Here is a 12062-nt window from a genome sequence, read left to right as displayed (position 1 = left end):
TTATCATGCAATGAAAAACGCTGGTCTTGCCTAGGATCTCTATATTTAATATGGATAAGGACTTCTTTTCTTCCACTGAAGCTTCTACCAGCACAATGACAATTCATCAGGTTGTCAGTCATCGCTCCATCTCAAGCTAAAACTCCTTACGAACAAGACAGTTATCTTGCTTTTGCTCAAAATCCGTAAATTGTGCCTGCTTCAATTCAAAGAAGCCTCTGTTGTTCAGTCACATAGTGTCTCTCTGACAGAAAAAGATAGTAGCCCCTCTAGTGATGAAAAAATGCAATGTCGGGGGAACTTTTTTTCCATTTAGAGGAAGTAGTGGGAAGAGGTAAGGGGTGGTTTTGAATCATTTGATGAAATGGCTTTCATAATAAATTACTTAATTTGAAATTACTCTAACATAGAAATTGTTATCACTCCCCCACCCCCTGTAAACAAGGGAGGGGATATGTTACTACATACATGTATGAGCACCCAGCTGTCTGTCCTAATATTTTCCTCCCCTTTATCTTCAATGTTTATTATTATGCAATAAAATCAGATTTCAAAGTGGTTGTTGAGCTATATCGTTGAACCACAAAGAAATGTTTTCTTGTTCAGTAAACATATCAGAATAAACCTAGGGAATGTAATTTTTAAAATTATCATTAAGCATGGTTGAATTTCAACAAGAGACAGAAAACACATTGTATGCACAACATAGATAAAAGAAACTAAAAAGCACTGTATTCAATTTGCTTTCTGTCACATTCCACGTTTATGTAATCTCAACCCCCTAATCTTAAAATAAAGATAGCGATCGTTTATACTTGATGAGTTTGATTAAAATATGCTGTCTCCTTTAAATTATATATTGTGACCGTTATTTTGATTGGTTAATTTGGGTATTAAATTTCGAAATCCAAATCTCGAATCTCGTATTTTGAATCTCGAATTATCATCCTGGGCTTTAGTAGGTACCATATTTCAGAATAATAGATGTGTAGATGTATCGACTTCAATCGACTTTAGATTAAGAATGGGATGATATGAGGATATTGTTAATTTCCGTTCATTCTTATACAGCTTTAATTGGTTGTGACTGTGCCTTTTTTAACAAGTGAGGTTCAGAGCAGTGTCAAGCACCCAGCTGTAGCGTACAATGCTGTAACATGTCAGTACTCTTAAAACATACTTTTTCATTTTATCAACGGAAATTACACATTCAGATAAAAAAAAATAACAACATATATATTAATTCTTAAAATTAGGGATTGTATATTTAATTCACCTCTTGTTTTTCAACAGTATAGTGCCATAATGAAAAAACTCATATTTAATTTGCTTTATATTATCCATTTAGTTGTCCAGGACTTGCGATTTGTGGATGGAATTTGCAGTGGGTATGCCCTAATTAAATGAACGTAATGAAAACTGATTATATGATTAAGACCATGCATTTTATTGAAATTTATTCTAACAGGAAAGACGGTCTAAAGTGTTGTTCTGGGTTTAAATGGGATCTTCACTTAGAGGCATGTATTGGTAAGAATATTATTAATTACAAGATATTGTGATAATGCATACATACAGTACATGTATGATATAGCACCGATATTTACATATTAATGTTATAACAGCTCTCAATCTGAACATTTTAATTTATAACAAATATGTGCTATTACGATAGTTTTGTATGTAACATTAACCATAGACATTAATAACATCAAAATTAAAATTAAGATTTTATCAAAATAAAGATTTCGGTTTTATTGAATATATACATGTAGTATTATATAGAAGTCAATTTTTGTACGGAAAGACAATAATGTAATTTTACTTCAGAGCCTCTGGATAGGTTTTCTAACACAAATTTTAATTTAAAACCTTGTTTTTTCCGTCATGTAAATTGTAAATCCCAATTTTGCGACAAACATGTTTGACACAAAAAAATGAAAGCTAGTATAACTTTTAACAATTACTTTCCCCGTACATGTATATATGAAAGTCGAAGATAACGAACAGCGATCAATCTCATAACTCAAACACGCACCCCTGGATATACCAGAGGTGGGATCAGGTGCCTAGGAGGAGTAAGCATCCCCTGTCGACCGGTCACACCTGCGCGAGCCCTATATCTTGATCAGGTAAACGGAGTTATCCGTAATCAAAACCAGTGTGCCAAGAACAGCCTAATAATCGGCATGAAACATGTCAGACAGCATTTGATCCAATGATAGGTTGCATTGGCAAACGGGATCGTTATAACGATCATAGAATTTGCGAAACGCTGACTTTAAACGAGACTGTTGGAACATGAGACATGAAACATTTTCCCATTACATTAGAAAATCTTGGGGATTCATATGTTTGGTCCATTTCATAAATTGATTTGTATAGGAAACTAATTAAGAAATAATGATTGCGTTTTCGTGTATGTTGCAAGATAACCTCCGAGGTCGAGACATGTTGTTTTAAAATATAAAAGCCCAGGTGTTAGCCGAATCTTTTATATTTCAAACAACATTTCGAGACCAATGAGGTTATCCTGCAACATACACGAAAACAAGAACTTTATTTCTATTCTACTATGACTCAGAAATATACAGCCGATCGTTTTCCTACATTGTTTGTTTTTGTTTTGCTGATGAAAAACGTGAAATGGTAGGGATATTTTAAATCTATTTTGAAAAAAAATATTTCAAGAATTTAGTTTGATGTTAACGGATCATATCAATTGCTTTGAATACAGTTAGAAAAACTTTTTGCATGTGTATCGCTCTCGCAATGATGACTGGTTTATACTGGATGACAAATGTTCTTCAGTTATTTATGAATTTTTTTTTACTAGATATACTGATTAATTTTTATGATCATAAAATTGAATTATCAGTCATCGACTTTATTGTTGCATTAGCAAAACTCGAAATGCGAGCGAGATTTGTATCAATTTTCCCATAATCAGTTAATACGTATGAAGATATATCGTAGAATAATGACAGCGGCATTCCTCTGATCTTTGCAATAATCGTGGTAGAATACAATGTAATTAGTCCCTCTTGTGAAATTATTTAACATTTTTGCTTCCAGTCTCTTATTTATTGTAGAATGTGCAGCTGGATATTTTGGTATAAATTGCTCTCGATCCTGTCCATATCCAACATACGGTTATAGATGTAAACAACAATGTGTGTGCAGTGAACATCAGTGTAGTAATACCTTCGGTTGCTCTCAACAAGGTTGATTATAATCATTGATATTTTTTGGTTTTACAAAATTACAGCACTAAATATATTTCATTTGCATCCACTGAGTCAAACACATTTCATTTTCAGAAAGGACAACAGCAACATCGACATATTCAACGCGAGGCTTAAAATCAGGTAAATTTTGCTTTCTGAAGCAACTTTATTTTTATGCGATGACACAAAACATATCGTAAACCCAGCAATGTTAAGTTCATTTTAAAAAGTCTAATAATTTGCAAACAAAATGCAAATTTTATATCAATGCAAGATGAAGATAACGAACAGTGATCAATGCAAAGTGAAGATAACGAACAGTGATCAATTTCATAACTCCTACAAGCAATACAAAATAGATAGTTGGGCAAACACGGACCCCTGGACACACCAGAGGTGGGATCAGGTGCCTAGGAAGAGTAAGCATCCCCTGTTGACCGGTCACACCCGCCGTGAGCCCCATATCCTGATCAGGTAAACGGAGTTATCCGCAGTCAAAATCAGTGTGCCAAGAATGGCTTATGCTAAGTTTCGGAACGAAGCTTCTTTAAGCTGGGGGAAGTGTAGCGGACAGTATAGAGAGCACTTATATTGCCTCGCTAGAGAGCTAACTTTTCTAGTGATGTTGTAGAGTCGCTCTCTTGATCACGCAAGTTAAGAACCAGCAAGCGTGATCAGCACTTTGCTGGGTGACCGTTACACGGTACATTATAATGACTATTCGTTATGTATCATATAAATCCTGTATATAATACAAAATTAAGGGCAAACACTGACCCCTGGGCATACTAGCGGTGGGATCAGGTACCTAGGAGGAGTAAGCATCTCTTGTTGACCGGCCATACCCACCGTAAGCCCTATATCTTCATCAAGTAAACGGAGTAATCCTTAATGAAAATCAATATGTAAATAAACAATACAAAAGATTTGGGCAAGCACGAGCCCCTTGATATACCAGAGATGGGATCAGGTACCTAGGAGAAGCAAGAACCTCTTGTTGATCGGTCATACCCCTGTGAGTCACTGTTCGTTATCTTCACCTTGCAAAAGTTCTCTCTGAGTGTTTGGCACCTGCTCAGCAACGGCATCCACCGTTCCCGACGACAACCACGTCCGTACTCTACCTGAAACAGGCCTCCCATCAAACACAAGAATCACTCCGCTGCCAGCATTTTGTACCGTGTAGAGGTCACCCATCCAAGGGCTGATCAGGATCAGGTTCTCCGTTGCTTAACTTGCGTGATCAAGAGAGAGAGACACTACCACATCACTAGAAAAGCTAGTTCTCTAGCGAGGCAGTATAAGTTCCTTCTATACTCTCCGCTACAATATCTAATATAATTCTCATATGGGAGTAAACTTAGTGGAGGTATAACAATTTACGTTTTCTTATACATGTGACTCTTTGCAAATACTCAGAGACGGAAACGCAGTCATGGACATCGTTCATATAAAAGATGAAGTATAAATGATATCACGTATGATTCACTTTTACCTTACATCAACAGACAATAAGGTCCACATCATATTCGCACACAACCTTACTCTGTTCCATTGAGAGTTTTACATATGGTATTTGAAGAAGCCACAGCTAGTCTATACTTGGATTTTTCAACACCTGTGTATAGACTGAACTCTATGATTATGGATGTTGCCAACCACAGGCTCTTTAAACCACCACGGGTCATGGATGATATTCCCTCCAAATCGTGCTGCCAGTTCCTTAAATGTCATAGGAGACGATTTTCAACAAAAAAAACCCCAACAATTTGTTTTGCACGAAAATGTGGTCTTCTTTGATTACTTAACATATGTAAAGAAGTCATTCAGAAAAAATCGTAAGGTAACAGACGCCACAGACTGCCACATGTTGCTGTGGTGTGAAGTATCGAAATAGTAAGATGACTTATCCCCCTTGCTTTATGACGTCAAAAAAGACCAGCCTGACGCAAATGTGTATTTGTTTATACTAACAATTTCGGGTTTTAGCCGTCAAAATGTTCAATGTGCTTACATTCAACTGTAATGTGGCAAGTCAGGTATTTCTATATACTTTTGTCAAAATGATCCAACGTTCAGAAAGACTTGGGTGTGAAATCTACACCGAGAACACAGAATTCGAAGTTGTTTGACAATCATTTTACGCGATTTCGGGGTTGATGAGGATTAGTTTCGTTATCGTATACACTCTACTTTGGCAAAAACTAATGGGTTTATGAAATTAAATCTTCGACCAGATGCAGTTCTAACTATTTTCGACTACAGACCAACTGCAAGCACGGCGAAGACGAGCAAATCCTGTAAAACGTTTACTGTATGACGTTAGTACATATGTTCATAGTTTACTAGGCCTATATGAATATGATCCGATTTGTTTCGAAATGAAATTTGACTCTGAAATAGTCATATGAAGCTCTTCTGATCAGAATCTTTTTCTCTGAATATATAAGTAAATAAATTGAAGATTGATTGATTAAACATTGTTTAATGCCCCTCTCGAGAATATTTCACTCATATGGAGACGTCACCATTGCCGGTGAAGGGCTGCAAAATTTAGTAAATTGAAGATGAATAGGTCTAACTTTATTTGTTGAAAGTTGCATTATCAGACCCCCCCTCTTTTCTGTTTGAAAAAGAATGTTCAAAGCAAATGGTGGAGCGATCAGGTTTGAATAAATTCTGGCAATAATATGCTTATGGATTGGCTCAGAACAAGCATAGTTTTACTCCTCCTAGGCACCTGAGTCCACCTCTGGTATGTCCAGGAGTCCGTGTTTGCTCAACTCTTTATTTTGTATTGCTTATAGAAGTGATGTGATTGATAACTGTTGGTTAGCTTCACCTTTCATATGTGAATATAGATCCTTTTAATTTATCTACAAAACAACAAAATTTTGAAGCTACGATTTACGACATTATAGATACTGAGGAACCTTCTTCATCGATTTTGAGCGTTAATTTTGGAAATTTTCACAATATTTTCAATAGCAGCAAAGTAATAAGTCACTCAAAATGATATAATAATGCACGCATTGGGAGTTATGATATAGACTATGGATAGTTGTCAGATCTGAGAGTTTTGGTTTGAATGTTTGTGTCCCATGCATAAACATGAAATTCATTTCTGTATAGAAGTAAAAAACACATGGGAGTTTACAAAATTCAGTGTAAGTAGTTTACACTAAGAATTACTTGTATAATTTACTTTACAGTTCGACAAAAGCAGAACACGGATGTACCCTTGTATTCCACAGACTGGGATACAATATCCGTGAAACCAGTCATGACTACGTCTGGTGAACTAAACAACAATAAGAACGTTTGCAATTGTTCTGTTGACCGATATAACAATATTGAATATGGAGTTGTAGAGATTGGAATATTTGTCACTTCAGTTGTATTTTCAATTCTATCAGTACTCACACTTATGACGAAAATTAACCGATTGTTTAAACAACGCAAGTCAAACCCAGAATCGTCATCACTTCCAGTTAGTAGCGGTGATCATTATCTAGAGTTGGAGGACTTAGAGGAATCAAAATATTTACATAAATCAGATCTTTCTATACTTTTGAGGGATGAAAAAAACGGAATAAAAATTTTGTTTAACAAGGAGAACGATGCATATTTCCTAGAACTTCCCTCAAAATATTTCGAAAAGGATTCGAGGAATGCAGCTAACGTTATTCGAAATAAACAAATGGAATCTTCTCTTACGTCAATGGAATCCTCATGTCATTCGGTACGGGAAGATGGGTATGTGTCACCAAAACCGTGTCATAAAACTCTAGGACGGGAAAGAAGTGATAGCTGTGATAAAACAGCATGTGCACATTGCGGATGTTTCCAAGATTTGCGTAGCACTGGAGATGCGTATCTGACAGTTACAAGGGAAACTATGGGATCTATTGCATAATATGTGTTTTTCCATTTTTTATTGAACTTAAGTTAATATTTCCTGTTTAGTCTAGACCTTGGAAGCCACACATCATGCAATGTTTTTTCGCCACATTGCCAACCAACCAATTAAACTGAAGGAAACAGTCATGGTATTGGTTATTGCATCGTTGATAGTCGTTATAAATTTGTTATTTGAAAAACACAGTCATTTCATGTTTTGAAGACATTTTATTGTACACGAAAGCACACACACACACACACACCACACACACACACACACACACACACACACACACACACACACATATAGTTTGTAAATGAAAACAGTATTTGATATAGATATCATCCAATGATAAAAGTTAAGAAACACAAAACTCGAGTAAAACTTCAATGTTAACGCATTCGGCTTTAACAGAAGTGAACATGAAAATGTGACAAAGGGTTTAAAGTCATTTAGATGTATATAATGAATTCTGAAAATCATTAAGATATATCTTTCTTTAGTAGGGAGATATTTCATAAAGATGAACTAATCTTTTCAATCCAGGGGAACTACCATATTGAAAAAAATTATTACCTCCTTGCTGCGTTATCTCTTAGCATCCACTAGAGGGCAGCACTGATGCTGATGTCAGTATACACATTGTGTATTTTTGACACATTGTAAGCATCAACGTTAAAATGTCATCAGCAGAAAGTGAATTAAATATGCGATATCAGTTTGAACCTGATGTTACAGAGGGAGAAATTGTTTCTCAGAATAATTCCTTACCAGCAATTGATTTTAATGAGAGAAGAATTTTCCTTGATTGGTGTGTTTGTGGAAATTGGAGCTACATTGGAATTATTAGAATTCGCGGTGGCTCAATTTTCGTGGAATTCGAGGGTACCCCTCACCCACGAATTTACATCCTCAACGAATAAAGACATTCCAGAGTTATCTTTATTACAAATATATAAATCCACGACGTCCCCACGAACCCGTAAAAATTCAGCAATCCACGAAAACCGACCCCCACGAATTTAAATATTCTACAGTATGTACATTTAAGGGGTGCCTTTGTTGTCATGAGTTTGAACATTTTATGTCAGATTACATAGATATACACATAAAGTGTGGTTCTCTACACCATATTCGACATGGTGTGTCTAAGTCCGGTTAAAATTGATACAGCTTACATTTATCCATGGATTTATGTATCCAGAGAGGAAGAGTCTCAGAGGACTTGGATAACAACAAGTAAGAAAAACACGAAAATTTATAATACCATGGGTATTCACATGTATTAAAGTCTAAAAACAACATAGCATTTGTGTGTAATCAGCTCTTTGGACGAATAAGGCATGTCCTAATTCGCTCCACTTTTAACATTGATTGGCAAGCCTAAAGACCAAAAACATGTAGTCTGCGTTGTAAATATGTTTGTAGATTAGTGTAGTTGTAGTGCTAGATGTATTTATATGTAGTTTTTGTTATTATGCTCTGTTGATATTGACCACATTATGTAATTGTTTTCGTTTGTCCTGAAGAAGGGACGGGTCGTCCCGAAAATTTGACAATCTCGTTGTTCGTGTCGTTGGTCATTTTAGTGCTTTGTATAATTTTTTGTATTTGACCTTGTATCCATGTTGTGGATCCGACACTTTGAGGTATCGGGTGTTGTTGGAACTTTAGTGCTTATATATATATATATATATATATATATATATATATATATATAAGCACGAAAACCCAACAACACCCTACTTTCTTAAAGTGTCGGATCTGAGAAGATACAAGGCCAGTAAAGAAATTTATAAAAGCACTGAAAAGGCCACGACACTGTTGGTTATTTAACAATGTGATTATGAAATAAAATGGTGGGAAGATAATGATATGAAGTGATTAAGTTGAAAACAATATTTGGTAGTCCGTACCATTGATGATTCGGATATGGTAAAAAGATACTGTGTAATATATTATTTTTTTAAGCTAATATATTTTTCAAGGTCAGACAAATTAAAGCCGCATTCTAGAAATTCTAATATCGCAACATAAAGAGCTATGCGAATTTCTAGAATGCGGCTTTAATTTGAAAAACATATTAGCTTGAAAAAGATAATACAGTATCTTTTTTCTTAGACTTCTCTCCCATTCACTTCTTGGATTGTTGATTTAATGCGAGATCTGTGTCTTTTGATTGTCTTTGTTGTTTAATCGTGTTCTTCTGCCAATCATATTATTTTTAGTTGTCAGCACTAATTAATTACCATATCCGAATCATCAATGGTACGGACTACCAATTATTGTTTTGAACTTAATCACTCAATATCATTATCTTCCTACCATTTTATTTCATAATCACATTGTTTTGGAAGTTTTCCCTCTAAATTTATCTGATTTTTGTAATTTTCAAGAATAATTCTATTTTCATCCCGACCCGACCATGGTACAAACTCTCTACACCATCTGACGTCAGTAAACACGCTTTACAACAAAACCACCATTTTATCACCCAGTACAAAAGTGTATCATTCTTGTTACCAATGTAGTTTATTGATACTTGTCGTTTTTCATGGTGTGTGTTATTTGTCTATGTAATATATGTCTCTTGATAAAGACGCGGGTTGCATCGAAAATTTGAGTTTTATATATATATATATATATATATATACTAGTGCTTTATATAATAATATCGTGGTATTCTCACGATATACGGATTAATTGTTTCACCTTTTCATCGGCCAAGTTAGTTCGTCCATTAATGAATTTCACACTTTACCGACTGATACCACAGTGACCAGACATGATGAGTTCACGCTCTGATTCTTATTCTTTTTTGAGTTAATAACAGAGCCTGCAACATGTAATCCGCCGGAAAAGTGTTTAGCTAGTTTTGTAGTGTAGCTTTAGTGCTTATTGTTAATTATATTTGTGTTTTCTCCATAATGTAATCCTTTCCCGTCCTGACGAAGGGACAGGTTGTCCCGAAAATTTGACAATTCCAATTGTTCATGTCATTGATCATTCAAGTGCTTTATATAATTATTTCCCCTGACCATTGTATCTATTTAATATAGATCAGACAGTTTTGGATACTGAATGTTGTTGGTTCTTCAGTGCTTTATATATATATATATATATATATATATATATATATATATATATATATATATATACACACACATATTGGATCTATATTCATGAAATAGTGTACAGTGTAGTGTTTTGTGGATTTTCTAGATTCACATAACTTGTAGTACATGCATATTCAAGTGATCTTGAGGTGATAAGGGGTTGGAGTCCCAGACAAGTAAAAACATCTATACATCTATGCCTTTTAAAAGCATTATTCGTTTGCGTAAAATTGTTTCTACTAAATAATTTTATTTAAGTATATAGCAATGAAGACATCACTTCAAAATCAACTCTTCGTCCAAACGGGATGTATAAAATGCATATTGTCAGTGTAGTCCGATCCAAAATGAAAAAAACCGGGATGCTTTCTTTTATTTTCTGCGGCCTGATATCTTTGAAGCTTACGTCAAGTTGATTTTTTGTTTATATACATATATTTATTTAATCCTCCTCTATCTATAATACGCAGCACCTTTTGCAACTGCCAAGTCAGCTTCCAATGGAATTATTCTTGTTTTGTCTTTTAAGCAATTTCGAATTGCCTCTGTGAAACAGTGTCTGTTAGCATACCCGCCTGTGACGCACAGATTCCGTATTTCTTTATTACTTCCAAGTCTTTGTTCTAAAGATTGCACAACTTTCTCCTTCATTTCTTGAAAACAATTTTCAAACAATTCTTTATCGAGTACTAGTGTAAGAGGTGCTTTGTCAACTTTGACTTTCTCCTTAAATATTAATGATTTAGATATTCTTCTGCTGATGCTGGTTGTTGTTGCTTTCTCTGCATAATTCATCAGTTTTTGAGGAAGATGTATTGTAAGAGATGACGTCTCGAGCGTTCTTTTGTACTTCTCAAAATTCACCATAATCATAGAATATTCCGGAAAAAAATCATCCTTTAACTTCCTATGTCCTTCGTCATCGAAACATAATTTAAAAAGTTCTTCCAACCTCTCTTCCGGGGATTCTCCTGACCAGTTCTCACAATAGTCAGTAGTCACGGTGCCTGGCTTGTCACTATCAGTTACTTCTAATACTTCGACATCAAATCCACCTTTTCATAATCAATATAAAAATAGACATAAATGGAAATGAATGCTGAATCACCATATCATATTGTAATATTCCGGAAATTTATCCATTGACCATCCAGGTTCTACATTGTAGTTTTCAATGTAAACATCCGCAATTTAGTCACATGACCTAACACTATAAATACAGCGCGAAACAGTTGTCGTCAGTCAGTTATTGTCGAAGCCCAAAGCGAGAAGACGTGGTGGACAAGTTTAACAGTAAGTTGCAAGCAATAAAGTGATTTACTGAGAAAGCCAGTGTGTTTAATTCCGTGCATTGTAACGGTGTCAGAGTGGAGGCATTGAGGCTGTCCTTTTAATAGGCTGACCTTAGTAGTAAGAGGCCTGTCGAGGTCGACCAGATAAAGGTTAGCCACATAATTCGTCTGTCCTGTGTACTGGACTTGACTGACGACCAGGCTGTTGTTCACAGTGTCTGCCTGAATAAGGCTCTACAGTGTGTGCAGCGATTGAAGGGCTGTCACTTGTACTGTGTGTCCTGAATAAGGCTGCAGTACAAGCGTTAGTCCGAGGTCAGCCAGTCGTTCGCTGAGGGTGGTCATACCCATTGTTAAATTGTTTTGATATTATAAATCATTTGGTGAACCCCTGATCTTTGTATGTTGATTGACTTTCCTTGATTTCTTAGTAATTATTAACCTGGGTAGGGTTAGGCCATATTTGTATATATCTGTAGGCCCAATTTCTAATAACATTCTCAATCTTATTCTATCAATGAAAGTT

At 35.3% G+C, this 12062-nt stretch overlaps 2 protein-coding genes across 3 annotated transcripts in view; one reads left to right on the top strand and one right to left on the bottom strand.

Annotated features, from left to right (window-relative positions):
• Window positions 1–1269: 1269 nt before the first annotated feature.
• LOC125681037 (uncharacterized) lies at window positions 1270–7272 on the top strand. The gene is made up of 5 exons (XM_048920932.2): window positions 1270–1388; window positions 1469–1530; window positions 3093–3224; window positions 3321–3368; window positions 6440–7272. Exons 1-5 carry the CDS (start codon window positions 1306–1308, stop codon window positions 7141–7143), a joined length of 1029 nt encoding a protein of 342 aa, XP_048776889.2. The 5' UTR covers window positions 1270–1305; the 3' UTR covers window positions 7144–7272.
• Window positions 7273–10474: 3202 nt separating this feature from the next.
• Window positions 10475–12062, bottom strand: part of LOC125681031 (uncharacterized) — a 36476-nt gene continuing 34888 nt past the window's right edge. For both annotated transcript variants that reach the window (XM_048920920.2, XM_048920921.2), the window contains exon 14: window positions 10475–11299. In XM_048920920.2, coding sequence (XP_048776877.2) covers window positions 10698–11299 — 602 coding nt within the window. In that variant the 3' untranslated portion in view covers window positions 10475–10697. The remainder of the gene's footprint in view (window positions 11300–12062) is intronic.

The sequence above is a fragment of the Ostrea edulis genome, chromosome 2, assembly GCF_947568905.1.
Source record: "Ostrea edulis chromosome 2, xbOstEdul1.1, whole genome shotgun sequence".
Taxonomy (NCBI): domain Eukaryota; kingdom Metazoa; phylum Mollusca; class Bivalvia; order Ostreida; family Ostreidae; genus Ostrea; species Ostrea edulis.
Note: the sequence above shows the minus strand (reverse complement) of the source record. Positions and strands in the feature narration are given on the sequence as shown.

Coding starts and splice junctions, on each gene's coding strand:
- LOC125681037 (XM_048920932.2), top strand. CDS start 1,306: ATGAAAAAACTCATATTTAATTTGCTTTATATTATCCATTTAGTTGTC. Junction 1,531..3,092: donor TCACTTAGAGGCATGTATTG/GTAAGAATATTA, acceptor TATTTATTGTAG/AATGTGCAGCTGGATATTTT. Junction 3,369..6,439: donor AACGCGAGGCTTAAAATCAG/GTAAATTTTGCT, acceptor TTTACTTTACAG/TTCGACAAAAGCAGAACACG.